General features: G+C 41.4%; 3 protein-coding genes across 5 annotated transcripts in view; 2 read left to right on the top strand and 1 right to left on the bottom strand.

Annotated features, from left to right (window-relative positions):
* The window catches only part of LOC109482227 (peptidyl-glycine alpha-amidating monooxygenase B-like), a 29,995-nt gene extending 25,138 nt beyond the window's left edge, over positions 1–4,857 (top strand). Inside the window, exons 20-23 of the mRNA XM_019784920.1 lie at positions 1,563–1,672; positions 1,929–2,031; positions 2,639–2,791; positions 3,384–4,857. Coding sequence (XP_019640479.1) covers positions 1,563–1,672; positions 1,929–2,031; positions 2,639–2,791; positions 3,384–3,688 — 671 coding nt within the window. The 3' untranslated portion in view covers positions 3,689–4,857. The remainder of the gene's footprint in view (positions 1–1,562; positions 1,673–1,928; positions 2,032–2,638; positions 2,792–3,383) is intronic.
* Positions 4,858–7,040: 2,183 nt separating this feature from the next.
* On the bottom strand, positions 7,041–10,675 carry LOC109482396 (3'-5' ssDNA/RNA exonuclease TatD-like). The gene is made up of 4 exons (XM_019785104.1): positions 10,475–10,675; positions 9,467–9,627; positions 8,050–8,233; positions 7,041–7,427 (listed from the first exon to the last, which is right to left on the bottom strand). Exons 1-4 carry the CDS (start codon positions 10,665–10,667, stop codon positions 7,108–7,110), a joined length of 858 nt encoding a protein of 285 aa, XP_019640663.1. The 5' UTR covers positions 10,668–10,675; the 3' UTR covers positions 7,041–7,107.
* Positions 10,526–14,054, top strand: LOC109482410. Of its 3 annotated transcripts, none has more exons than XM_019785122.1 (4): positions 10,526–10,603; positions 11,632–11,708; positions 12,230–12,406; positions 13,278–14,054. In XM_019785122.1, the coding sequence occupies exons 2-4, from the start codon at positions 11,681–11,683 to the stop codon at positions 13,427–13,429; spliced, it is 357 nt and encodes a 118-aa protein (XP_019640681.1). In that variant the 5' UTR covers positions 10,526–10,603; positions 11,632–11,680; the 3' UTR covers positions 13,430–14,054. The 3 variants fall into 3 exon arrangements, with proteins under 3 accessions (XP_019640681.1, XP_019640680.1, XP_019640678.1); XM_019785121.1 differs by having other exon boundaries at positions 10,603–10,676; XM_019785119.1 differs by lacking the exon at positions 10,526–10,603 and adding an exon at positions 11,168–11,317.
* The last annotated feature ends 18 nt before the right edge of the window (positions 14,055–14,072 follow it).

Raw genomic sequence — 14,072 nt, 5'->3', positions numbered from 1 at the left:
ACCACATCAATGACGCCATCATCACCATGAAAACGTTGACCACGTAAGTGGAACTTCAGTTTAGAAAACAGGTAGAAGACCCACGGTGCTAGGTCAGGTGAATAGGAAGATTGGGGTAAGACTTCAAAGCCACATTCGTTTGCTGCTGCCACTGACCACTGTGCTGTGTGGACAGGTGCATTGTCAGCACGTCAACTCGGAGCTTTTCTCCCCTTTTCTCTGTATTGTTGCCCTCAACTGCCGCAATTCTGGTGCACAGTACACTCCATTGATGGTTTGACCTTTTTGCAGGGAGTCAATAATGATTACCCCCTCACTGTCCCAGAAAACAGAGGCAAAAACCTTTTCAACGGGTAAAACTCGCTTGGGGTGCTGGGAACCATTCTTTATCAACTATTTGCTCTGCTGTTTTGATTCGGAGTGAAAGTGGTGAACCCATGTCTCATCTTGGGTGACAAATCGTTTGAGTAAGTTGCTTTGATGGACTGAATTCGTTCCTTGAAATGCCCAGCCTGATTAACTTGTGATGTTCAGAAAACATTCTAGGCACCCATCATGCAGACAGGTTGCTCATCCCCAGGATGTACGACAAAACATTATGAACTATACTACAAGTCAGGCCAAAGAACCTGCTACATGTTGGACAGTTTCACATCTGTCATTCACTACCATGTGATGGATGGCCTCAACTGGATTGTCCATGATGCTGATTTGTGGCATCCTGACATATGTTCATCTTTTGTGCTCTACTTCACGCGCTTAGAGCTAGCAACCCAAGTCTTTGTGGTTAAATAAGAAGTGGAGTCATCACCAAGTGACTTGATCATGTCTTTATGGATTTCCCTAGGAGACATAGCTTTTTATCGATACACTTGATCACAGCACACGCTTCTGGTGCGGCCATTTTGTGATTTGCCCTCACCTACCCCATTTTCACAAGGCGTCACGTGCTAATTAATGAATGTAAAAATTTGCATTTTTGTGGGCAGTGATGTAAGACGTCATAGTATACAGTTATACCAAAGAACTGGAGTTTGACCTTTATTTTCTAGGTGAGGCCGAGAACTTTTGGATCACCCCTCGTATATTTATTTGTGCTAAATTTGTGCTAAATTTGTGTTTTCTTGCTGTGTTACACAAGAGGTTAATGACCCCCACCCACTTCGGGTCGACGACCGCCAGGAGCGCGATTAGTCAGGCTATGTTTAACTCCATGCTGCACAGGTTTGTGCACACGCACGTGCCAAAGTAGTGGGTGCAATTCTGATGCATTCCGCCAGGGGCGCAGCTGCTTGGAAGTCTTGCTGTTCGTGAGGCTGTGGATGGGGGGAGTTCAGTAGCCTGACGTCCTAGACAGGCAAGGTAGACTGGTAAGGTAGCCTGGTAAGGTAGACAGCCCAGGTTTTTCCGTAAACCCTATGGTGACCACCTGTCCACATAGACCAGAATCAGTGGTCTTCTTGGACAGTTTTGACTGTTATCAAAATCATACCTGTAGGACACAGCCCTCTAACTTACTTTAGACTTGTTTAGCTGACACCTTTTCTTGCCGTTTGGTGCAGGTGGCCTGTTGCATGCTGTGAATGGACCCACGGATCCCCCAACCACTCCTGTACAAGGCTTCACCATGAAGTTTGATGATGGACAGATACTCAATACATGGCCTGATAAGGTAATACTGGACTGCATAAAACATCATCATCTCATACAGTGTAATGCATGATCTTAAGAGATCATTTGCATTCCAATGCTGTATGGAGTTTTTATTTCCAGTGTATGACTCCATGTAAAAATGAGGGTTAAACTGGCATTATATAACTTTACCATTAGTAGATAAATGAATGTCCATGTGAGTCTTGTGCTTGTATTCTTGAGTAGCAGCAATGCCGTACAAAAAAGCTCACTTGAATGTCTGCCTCCATGTCCAGGCTTTTAAGCAGCCCCATGACGTGACCTGTGCCGGCCACAGTTCAGACGTGTACGTTGCGGAGATAGGACCAAACAGAGTGTGGAAGCTGGAGGCATCCAAAGGTGAGTAGCAGCAATCACTAGTTATCAAACCAGGATTAAGATGTAAAAAATTTCTTGTTTTCCTTGAACTGTCACAGAGTGAACCTTAGTGGTATCCTGACTAGATATCTTTAAAAAATGCTCAGACTAGAGGTGCAAAGGTTAGGTGTGAGAAGTCAGTCAATGTACTATAACCAGGGAGTAGGGTTAAAGGGATGAAAGAGTCCCAGAGAGTTCAACATGCTGGCCCCCTTTACTGTTTAGGGTGGGGTTTTAAATTGGCTGCTAGTTAGCCTCCTAGACCTACATGTAGTGTGACTAACAGAAACCACAGCCGACCTCCCATTAGGACATCCTTGGAGTGTGATTCGCACCAAGTCACTCCCTGCTGTCTTTAAAGTGTAGAAAATGCATTTTGAATGCACCATTGGATCAAAGGCAACTGGAATTGATCATGTCTAGGGAAAGCAATTATCCAAGGTGGTAAGGAATGAAAGGATCATTGTTTTCAGAATAAAAGTAAAATTCTTAAGGCTGCACCAATGTAATTAGTTGTTCGAAGAGTTCGACTTTACTTAGGACTCACTGGAGACGATAACTTATGCAGTGCTTGTTGATACATTTACAGATCAGCTGAAGAAAGGAAACGTAGGCAGTCCGCAGGCTGAGTTTGAAGCCAACACTTCAGAGAAGACCACCCCAGGTCTAGGTACTGACCACAAGCCTACAAACCTTTACGAATCACTTCTTAAATCGCACAGAATCCTTAAACTTCCCCACGGTAAGGAAAAAATCAGTGATTAAATCAACTAATCAATTATAGCTTGTGCTATCCTCTGTAGTAGGCTCTACTAGTCAGGCTTTTTGGAGGTTTATGTTATATGGACATGGCCCACAATTAGAACTGATATGCCATCAGATTAAAAGCACATCAGAAGCCCACAAAGGGCTGACTCGTAGAGCCTGCTAATAAGGAAGATAATCACAGTATGCAGTTCTGATTTGTGACAGATTTGTGATTTTCATTAATTTTGGATGATTATAATTATTTTTCACCATTATCAAGTTTGTCTTTCATTTAACACTTATCGCTCCATCTTGTTGTGTTACAAGGTTACTTGGATAATTTTTCTAGCCAAGACACCTACCCTGAAGAAATTTGTCTTACTTGAGTAAAGAGACTCTTTTCACACAACCAAGTCTGTCACCTCTCAAGGGCAATTCTGACTGGTTCGCATTGCTTGGTTTTGTAAAAAGAGTCTCTTTACTCAGTGACTTACCAACCTGATGAAACTATTCACGGTTGTCTTCTTCCTTTCTTAACTTCCAAGGAATCTAATGCGATAGCTTGTCTTTTTTTCCTTTCTGTTCAGGAGGAAATTTGAGGGAGGACCTGAGCACCACCCTGATCATCGCCACCGTCCTGGTTGTCCCCCTGGTGATCGTCGTGATTATTGCAGCGGTGGTGCGTTGCCGGGCGAGCGGGAGCCTGCGATTCGACAAGCGCAAGAAGAGCACGCTTAAGTCGTGGATGAACGGGTACAAGGAGAAGCACCAGAACGGCATGTTCACCAACAAGAAGGGCTTCCAGAGGCTGAAGACAGAGGACAGTGATCACGAGGAGGACCCGCTGACAGACTCGGAGGTGGAGGAGTACAACGCCGTCAGGAGTGTATGATAGCTTGGAAGTTCTTAGTAAGATGTTGAACTTTATTCCAACACACAGGTTAAACAGATAGTTAATGACCAATCACTTTAAAACGTACTCTCGGGAGAGTTACAGACACATGACCTTATTCATTATTATTATAAAGTTCAACATCTTACTATGATTACTACCAACACAGATGAAGTTTCTTGATAGCTTGGAAGTTCATAATATTCTAACTTGGTAGAGATCATTCTGAAGCAAAGTTGAACGGTATTCACAATTCACAATTGCAGTCACCTGGGTGCTCTGTCACCACACTGGACAAAGTAAAATATCGGACACAGCTCTAAGCAGTATTTTTGCGACAGTGACAGAAGCTCTTTACATCCGATTCAGGGCCTTACTACCATCCATTAACAAAAGGGGGGGGGGCATCATAAACTTCCTATAATTTATAATTGACTGTGCACTGAGCCATGTGTCCTATCTTCATAGCATGACTTCACGGAAATAGTGGATTGTGCATTCCTTGACAAACACTCAGGAGTTATACAGGATGGGTGTGTCCAATTTTTAAGTTGTTTGGAATTCCAGTTCAACTTTGCTCTAGAATGAGTGTATGATTATTACTGGACCACTAAAGGATGTCATGTTGTAAGACCTTAATGTTTGTATTCTCTCCTTCTTTTTCTTTCATTCCTGTCTTCCTCTAGTCTCCAAGCAGGCTAGTCTTCCTCTGAAAATCAAATTGTTGTATTGAGTTTGTGATGTGCATCTAGGAAATACACGTTTTATGGTACCTCAGGGTTGATGATGTATGTGTATGTAACAATCCAGCAAGTCACTAAGTACATGTCAGCTTGCTCTGGGATGTGATAAACTGTCCACCAACTTCAGTGTTCTAGTTAGCATAGTTTGAGCACATGTGAATGTGATGCCGTTTATGCTGTGATTTAAGCTCCTACTAACACTGTCTTTCTACCAGTGTAGGGGTATTTCTTTCCAGGAGAAACATTCACAAATCTTTTTAAAAATTAACATTTTGGCATCAGATTGTGGAGATGAGGCTTGCCATTGACTGCTAGCGAAACAAGTTGTGCCACAATCATGCTTGTTCTAGGCTGTTAGGAGGCTCATGCATTCAAAAAGTACTGTCAAACCTGTACAAGTGACCACCTCTGCATGAGGACCACCTTGCCAATGTTACCATGTTTTGCTGCTCCAATGTTTGTCATAATTAAAAACAAGGAATAAATATCCTACCTACATGTATAGTGACCACCTGTCCCCTTAGACCAGATTTTCTCTGTCCCGTGTGTGGTCTTCTCAAGCAGTTTTGACTCTACATCGAATGGTACTTGTGGTACTTACATTTGTATAATCTTAACATGATAAAGTGGTGTGTCAAAAAAATAAGGTAGTTCTAGATGATACACATTGAGCATATTTTTGTATTGTGAACAGACTCCTGTTGGGTGAAGCGTCAGGGATACACATGTAGTACTGTGCACAAGTCATGTCTAACCAGGAGAGATTTTCGCTCTAAAGGATAGTTGCATCTTTGGGGTTTGCACATTATTCAAGCTTTACCAGTCTTAGAGAGAATCCTCGTCTGCCTTTAAACTGCAAGACTTTTGTAAATCTGACAAGTGTACTTGATGTCTGTGGGGCATAGAAAATTATATAACATTAGGGTATGCAAGATTTATTTGTACTTAATGACAGTAACGTTACATGTATCAAATGATTTTGTGACTTTATGCATGTATGCTAGGGGCTAGATATATTGTACTTTATGCATGTATGCTATGACAAGTTGGTGATGTTTTGAAGTTTGCTATTTTAACATTCCATACTTAAGTGGTGGTGGACTGTCCTATATAGCACAAGCTTCTTTTATTTGAATCGTTTTGATCATACTGATCTCATCTAATGCAAGGTTGATGGACCTCAACGTGTTTCTGTATATAATGAAAAAAAGTGAAGGGAATATATGGTTATCTGTATAGAATATATGGAAGCTTAGGTGGTAGATAGAAATTGGTGTAGCTAAAAAGTTATGCTTTGTTAGTCTGGGTGTAATCATGGAAAAATGCAGTTCAAATTATTTAGACAGAGCCAGAGAAAGATTAAAGTTTTGAAGGTGGAACACATTTTTGTTCTTTCGTTTAAGAGATATGTTTAAAAAATGTCTTTGATTCTAATAGCTTATACAGTATTTTGAAATTCATCTGAAATATAATTTGTTACTTGAATGTACAAAACTGTATGATTGTGTACTGTTCAATGCAAACGTGTATTTATAAATGCTTAATATGATGTTTTAGAGAAATGTTTACTGCTCCCCTCGTAAAACCCTGAAAATTTTTTTGCTTGGGGTGCCAGAATATAATATTAATGAAATTGGTTATTACAGCTCCAATGCATATGTTCCATTTTTCATGTTACTGGGTATGTATTGATACCATAATAATTATATAAAGTGATGGTATGCTGGCATTTGGTGTGTAACATTATTGTTTGGTGAAAATGTTTCTGCCAAGCTAAAGGTAACGATAGATGTGGAAAACAGGTGTCAGCTGTACAGAGATGGAAACAGGCAAGAGGAATGTTGCATAAAAGATTAAGTCATAATTTTGCACACTGTACACAGTATAGTATATTACAGACCACTGTATGATTATGTATTTTCCATTGTCATCACATAAAATGGTTGTACATGTGGGATTATATTGGGTGATGGAGGTCTATATATAAATCTGTCTGTTGCATTTGCATAGAGTACATGTATGTCGAGTTTAGGTAACTGTAAGTTACTTAATAAACTCAGTATGTTGCTCTATCTGGTCAATTAAACTGGACTTGAAGTACAATCTAAATCATGACTTGCTTCATTTTTCACCCTTATCAAAATCAGCTGCATGCAAAGCTTTTTGAAGCATTTTGAATTAAAATTAGGATGTACAAATGTATAATTATATATAATTTTGAAATCTGAAAGGCAGAGTACGAATGCTCTGACGCAATACTTGTTGACTAGAAAACAAGAAAACAAAAAGATTGGGTACGTACTAGTAGTACATGTATGTAAAAATCATTCAACTGAGACTTTGTTCTACAGGTGAAGGTTTTCCTCATGATTGTGTGAAAGTTGTCTAACCACCACAAGTGTACATACATTGTACATGTAGGAGAATCTGGAATCCTCCTAGAAGAGATTGGAATTCAGATATTCAGATCCCAGTTTTGTAGAAGAAAAACTTGAAGTCCAGTCTCCCCGAGGGGAGATAGGAATTCCAATCTCCCCTAGAAGGATTCCAGATTCTCCTAGGAGAGGTAGGGATTCCAATCTTCTCTATATATATAGGAATTCCAATCTCCCCTAGGAGGATTCCAGATGCCCCTGGATTCCAATCTCCCCTGTGACATATAATACATTTCACAAGCTAACCTAAGCTGAAGACCTTGGTTGCATTCTCTGTTGTTGCTTGTGCTACCACTTCAGATGCTACACCCATACATGCAACAACAGCTGCAGTCACAGCCACCGAGCATGGCTCATTCCTCTTATAACTACAGTGTTGGAAATTCTCCTGGTTGAAAGTCTTAAAGCTTGTGATGGTTTCCTGAGTCTCCTTGGGTAGTTTTCTGATGTTAGGGTACATGTACGGGGCGTCGGACTCTACCATCAGCCTGTCCAGGGGTATCAGCTGCTGCTGTAACATCCACTGTACACCGTTCGGCCTCTTGTCTTTGCACAAAAATCCTACAGGAAAAAAATTATGTATGCTAGGAAACTCAGATTTGATCACTGTGTGGTCACTAGCCTCTACCAGGCTTCAGAGGTGGCTGGAAACAGTAGAAATTCACCAAATAGACAGATAACATGCCAGAGGAGTCAGTGTGCTAAACAGGGTACAGTTTGCCAAACTTCCCTTGGTCTATGTGGCTAATTTCTTCATTTTCCAGAAGCCTGTGAAGCCTGGTAGAGGCAAGTGGACAGTTTTCAGACAGTGTGACAATGCGTACCTGTGTATGTAGATGTAGAAGCGGTGCCAGTGAAGCTTACATTGTATTTGTCATGATTAAGAATATCCAGTCCATAGTGACCACCTGTCCACAAAGACTAGGTTGTATTGGCTCCTGTGTGGTCAATAGCCTCTACCAGGCTTCAGAGGTGGCTGGAAAGAATATAAATTCACCAAATAGACAGATAACATGCCAGGGGAGTCAGTCCACTAAATAGGATACAGGGTACTCCCCTTGGTCTGTTTGGCCAATTTCTTCATTTTCCAGTCACTTCTTAAGCCATGCAGGTGATCGAAGCCTGGTAGAGGCAAGTGGACACTCTTCCTGGCTAGTTTTCAGACAGAAATAACGATGCGTACCTGTGAGTCCGATGTAGAAGCCCATGTCCAGGTACGCCCGAGCCTCCTCAGCAGTGCCAGTGAAGCAGTGGATGACCACGGCAGGCAGGTGGGCCCGATGCCGGCTCAGGATCTCCACCAGGGCCTGGTGGGCCTCCCGCTCGTGGAGGAACAGGGGCTTCCGCAGTCGGCAGGCTAGCTCTACCTGTTGAGTAACAACATTTAATAAATGGTTTATTGGTCAAACATTAATACCCATGCAATTGCAGCCCTCTACAGCACTGAATTAATATTGATGCAGGGTTTACAATCGGGTTACAATCACATAAGGATCAATTAATAATCACAAACAATCACATGATACATATAACATACTTGCTCGACACACTTTTTGTGGAACTGTGACCTCAATACGACTTTCCCCAACCAAAGTCAGGTACCCATTCACACCTGGGTGGAGTGAGGAAAGTCATGTAAAGCCTTTCCCAAGGGCATAACGTCGGGGTGCGTGTCCAGACATGTCTTGGGTACAACTCAGGATCAAATCCTGATCTCACCATGTCATAGTCTGATGCTCTACCACTACGCCATCTGACACCACTCCACTGTTGTTCTTGTGGTTAGGGATGTATACACCTATAGCATCTAAAGTGTTCTGTGTTTGAATCCCTAGTAGGCCCCAATATGTTGGTTGTGCCCTTAGGAAAAGCATGTAACACCTGTTAACTCACTCCACTCAGGTGAAAATGAGTAGGTACTATTAGGTATTTAGCCTGGGTGCCATCCTCTGCAGTTTCCGCCGACTGCCTAATGTCGCTGGCTTCCACGGTGACCATGGTAGTCAGGATGTGCAGGATGGCACCCATGCCAGGCTAATTAGGGATGTCCTCTTGGATAAGTTGTAGGTCCCATGAGGAGAGCCAAACCCTGAGAATGTTTAAAGATCCCACCACACAAGAAAAGAGTATATATAGGGGTGAGTCGATTAATTTAAGAAGGTTTTTTAAAATCAGATTTGATGTTAAACCAACCTCACTACAACTTTACAATCCAGTCTCATTTCTCTCATAATATGCATCTTGTACTTACTGTACAAAACTGGTTATTTTCTGCCTAAAGGCAGTGTGTTGTTAGCCAGGGTACCATCCCGGTTAGTTTACGTCCGCTCCCACAGTCACAGCGACAGTGGGAGGGGACATAAACTAACCAGGATGGTACCCAGGCTAGTGTCTTGTTTATGCAAAACCAACTGAAACAAACACACAAACATTACGTACTTGTCTTTCCAACACTTGCTTCTATTGGTCCTGTGGAGAGAAGTTCCTGTTGAAGTCCAGTCCTATGCAGCTTGTACTTACTGTACAAATTTTATGCCCAAAGCCAGTATCTTGTTTATGCAAAACCAATTAAAATAAACACACAAACAAACATCACATACTTGTCTTTCCAAGACTTGCTTCTGTTGGTCCTGTGGAGAGAAGTTCCTGTTGAAGTCCAGCCCACACTCCCCCACAGCCACACACTCTGGACGGGAGGCCAGCCTCTCCAGTTCCTGCAGGCTGTCGTCGGTCCACGTCTTCGCATCGTGTGGATGCACACCTGCGCAGGATAATGGAAAGTTTTATGGGGGCCCGCATGCCCTTTTAAGTGAAGCGTAATCGGCCGTTTTAATTCTACGTACAGCGTAGACGGACCGCTCTAATTCAAGGTAGAGCGTAATTGGCACATTTTGTGTAGAGCGTATTCACCATTTTAATTCTACGTAATGCGTTGTAGCCACTTGGAATTTAGCGTAAAGCGTAATCAAGTCGTTTCCTGAATTCAGCATAATACGTAGCCAGCTCTCAAAATTTTGCGTAGAGCGTTGCTGGGACCCCCCTTTGCAGGCTCCCTTTTATTGCAATTCTTACCTGGAGGCTAATTGCAGCAGAGGGGACTTATACGACCATATACTCCTGTCTGACCACCTTTCTAGTTTTATTTTCATGTCAAACATGACAGACAGGTGTTAAACATAAAAAATAAGACTAGAAAGGCGGTCAGACAGGAGTTTAAATCCCTCCTGCTATAAAATTGCAACATGATGCAACCCAACACTAGTTACCATGGTGACAGATGCCTGGTTCAGGTCATTGACCTTCTTGGTTTGGAGAAGAAGAGGAAACAGAGTAAAAGCAGCATGTTTTCAGTCTACACTGTTAGTATATGCATAAATTAATCATTGGAATATTGACTTAAACATAGGAAGCACTCTAACATCCGTGTACATAATACAGAACTTAAAACTTTTTAACAGTTGTCAATTTTTTGGTTGACAAAAAAAATGTTATATGAGAAATCAAATTGATAATCATTGCATCGTTCGCCTCATTCAGACCACAGTTAATTTTTGTTTTGCTATTTAGTTTTTAAAAATGATTCTATAGAACATGAGTGTCACTGTCACCTGCAGTACTGAATAACGCGCCAGGGTGCGCTTGTGCGAGCTTCAGTGCCTCACGACTAGCTCGCAGAGACGTTCCTGTCACCATGATCTTGTGAACACCCGCGTCTCTCGCCCTCTGGAGGACGGCTGGTAGGTCTCGCTGGAAGCAGCGGTTCGTGAGGTTGGCACCGATGTCAACCAAGGCCGGCAGCATCGTTCGCACGTAAGCTATATCCGTGTTAAAGTTGAATGACGATATGTAAACTGGCAGCACTACAGATAATACTACACTGTGCCCTGTATCACATCAAAATATTCGATGCAGGAGCTTTCAGCATGCATTTATGCACTGACCTACTAAAAGAGTAGTGATCTGCTGGCTACTGTTACTTTAATATTTGCCCACTATTTACATCGCGTTGCCTGACGACCCAAGTTGCACAACTGATCGAAATGACTGTCTGTAGTGTTGCAAAACGTCGTGCAATCATTAACCGCAACAAAACGTATGCAATAAATAAAGTAACCCGGTATTAAATCTAATGTTATGTGAGTACCACAGCCAAGATGATAGTACTAGCGCACAGAAAAAAATAGCGCACAGAAAAAAATTGACATAACAAAAAACGTTTACCTTGTAAATCTCTCGAGTACCTTGACTGCATACTAAAAATTTAACCACATGGTACTCGGTAGTTTGGATGCGGTGTCAACCCGGAAGTAAGATAGTGGAGTCGAGTGCGTAACGTTGCGTTGCGTTGGTCGAAATATCTGTTGTACACTTTAATTAATACAAATAAAGGGAAGAGTACAGTAGCAGCTGTTTTTTCGTCAGTATACCGAGTTGAAAGCTACTCGGAGCTGGTAAGTACACCAGGGAGGTAATTATCTATTTGATAGAGCTGATGCTAATGTTGTAATGTTATTCTGTGGCGTGCATGTTTATATGTGAGGTCACCCCATGTGCAAACAGACATCGCAACAACTATTGCCATTGGGTTGGGCTACCGGCGTGGAATATTGAAGTACAATAAGAAAAATCGGAAATTGAACAGGTTTGATCCCATAAACGCTCTAGTATATTTCACTTCATATTTCATATTTACACCGCGGTCCAAACTTTCAGAATATAAGATAAAATGTTCACTTCCTTATTCTTTCCCATTATACTTTTATAGGCAGTTAAGTTGCTGGTCACACTGTGTCCCGTAATAACTATCCTGACTTATGCGACCAGAACTGACCTTTGATTCAGGTAAGTGCAGGTGCCAATATTTCCTGATACAGCATCGATATCGTTTGATACAATATTGTGAATATAGACAGAAAGGCAAAGAAAACTGGTGCATCAGAGGCTATTGACAGTTTTTTTCAATGTTAACTGAATGTCCTTTCAATGTTCATTGCCACGAATTTTCATTGTCACCTGCGGGAATGCAGAAATAATTTAGCCCAAATGTGGTTATAATCAGCAATCCAGCCTCTAGACGAAAAGGTTGTGCATTCAAGTCCCAGCTGTTGTCTTTCACCTGACATGCAGAAAGGATTGCAGTCTTTAGGATGTCCTCCATTGATTGTACTTCAACAGTTGTCTCTAGTACTGACGAGAGCTAGGGGAATTTCCTGAGCACGTTGCACATGTCATGTAACTACAACTGTACATACATGTTACAGTAGTGTCTGTCTTTTCTCTCACAACCAGTGGAAGAGTGTCAGTTCCTCAATGAGGTAAACTGGTTCAAGATCACTTTTCCCTTTTTTCTATCCCGATTCCAGGCAGCTGGCAGGGGTTCTTCACAGATGACCGAGATTATCCAGGTCGTCCTGCTGGAATGCAGTGGAAACTAGACGTCCATCTGGCCTTCATGAACCACAGTAGCGACGACAAGAATTTCTTTGGTTTTGGTACAGATGACATCGGGGTGTTTGAGTTCACAGATGGGAGAGTAAGAGGTGAATGTTTGGGGACAACCCTATGTTCCATTAACCCTATGTTCCAACAACCCTATCTATAGTATCTGTGAGTAGTTTCATCAGGTTGGTAAGAAGACACTGAGTAAAGAGACTCTATAGCAGCGATACCTGTGCTCCAATGCAATGTGAACCAGTCAGAATTACCCCGAGGAAGGTGACAGACAGTCACCGAAACGTCGACTTGGTGGTGTTAAAAGAGTCTCTTTACTCAACCCTATAGTATGTTCCAACAATTCTATGTTCTCACACCTTTCAGAACATACTGGTGTAAAATTAATGTAATAAAGAAATAAAATGTTTGTAGGTTTAGAGAAAATATACAGTACTAGTTGATATTTTATGTGTCAAGTTTATTTACTTTCTGAATTAAAATTAATCAGTATGTACAGTTGTATAACATACCACCACACCAGTCAATATGCTAGAGAACTTTATTGCCAGTAATGAGGAGCAAAAATCACATTAATCGAGTCTCTGAATAGGCTCCAAAGGAAAGGATATCTGGTCCTTTAAATTACAGTAGTAGCTGTTTTTATGTTTACCGAAGGAAAACATATTGTTTTTGCTCACTTTCCTCTTCTTCTCCAAACAGTGACCTCTGACCTGGCCACCTCTGACCTGACCGTGGCCTGATTTGTTGATGTCTGTCACCATTGTAACTGGTGTTGGGTTACATAATGTTGCAATTTTATAGCAGGAGACTACTGTCTGACCAGGAGACTGCTGTCACCATATACATGAATGTGTTTGAGTAAGAATTAACAGAGCAGACCATATGCGAAGGTTAATATTATGCATTTGCTTTGCAAATGTTACTTTCTAGTTTTCATATAATTTTGTATCTTTGCAGCTGGAGCAGTGTCTTTCCTAAAGCAGTACTCTACACACACAGTCACGTACTACGGAGAACAGAGAGGACACATGATGTCGGGCAGGTGGTTCTTAACAGACTTTCCAGAGGTCCAGGGAGGATGGTCACTTTGGCCTTACATCCAGAAGTGACATGAAGCCATTTTTCATGTGTGTCTCATATCTATCTGCATCTTGATAGCAACTTAAATACTTTTGACAAGCCATTAAGTTGAACAAGGCATAGAGTTACAGGGAATTGTTCTTGTCTTACTTTTTGTTTCCTACGGACTGTTTCCTAGTTCCTCAACCAACTGGATATGATTTTGGAAACGGTCAAACGTTTCAGGAGGCATCCACTACCTTTCGTTAGTGACACTAAGAGACCAGAGAAGAAATGCAGGTTATTGTAAGCTCAATAGTTCGTGCTTATAAACCTGCATTTCTCCTCTGTCTTGCACAATATGTTATCATATGAAATTGCAGGAGCAATTGGTAGTACAGCATCATGTTACTTCCTGACCCAATGTTGTTGTGGTTGTTCTTGTGGGGTAGTTTTAGGATTAAATAGATGTAGTTAAACAGTTTTTCTTTATTGTGACTTATAGAAGTTAGAATCAAGGTTCACAAATGAAATACTTTACAGTTACGTCTGAAGAATTGTAAATGCATCTCCTTTTTTTTCTAAAGATCTCTTTTATATCATCTGTTGACAATCATTTATACCTCAACTTATTACATGTACATATTTCTCCTTGGTATACCATGATTATGGGGTGTATAAAAAAGCTTTGCT

This window comes from Branchiostoma belcheri, unplaced genomic scaffold (assembly GCF_001625305.1).
Source record: "Branchiostoma belcheri isolate BF01 breed outbred unplaced genomic scaffold, Haploidv18h27 scaffold6, whole genome shotgun sequence".
Classification (NCBI taxonomy): Eukaryota; Metazoa; Chordata; class Leptocardii; order Amphioxiformes; family Branchiostomatidae; genus Branchiostoma; species Branchiostoma belcheri.
Note: the sequence above shows the minus strand (reverse complement) of the source record. Positions and strands in the feature narration are given on the sequence as shown.

Bases quoted from the DNA above. Each gene is read 5' to 3' on its own strand.
- LOC109482410 (XM_019785122.1), top strand. From the start codon at position 11,681: ATGCGACCAGAACTGACCTTTGATTCAG. The intron at 11,709-12,229 runs GTAAGTGCAGGT...TCCCGATTCCAG, and splicing joins AGAACTGACCTTTGATTCAG to GCAGCTGGCAGGGGTTCTTC. The intron at 12,407-13,277 runs GTGAATGTTTGG...GTATCTTTGCAG, and splicing joins CACAGATGGGAGAGTAAGAG to CTGGAGCAGTGTCTTTCCTA.
- LOC109482396 (XM_019785104.1), bottom strand. From the start codon at position 10,667: ATGCTGCCGGCCTTGGTTGACATCGGTGCCAACCTCACGAACCGCTGC. The intron at 9,628-10,474 runs GTGACAGTGACA...TATCCTGCGCAG, and splicing joins CGCGTTATTCAGTACTGCAG to GTGTGCATCCACACGATGCG. The intron at 7,428-8,049 runs GTACGCATCGTT...TTTTTCCTGTAG, and splicing joins CTTCTACATCGGACTCACAG to GATTTTTGTGCAAAGACAAG.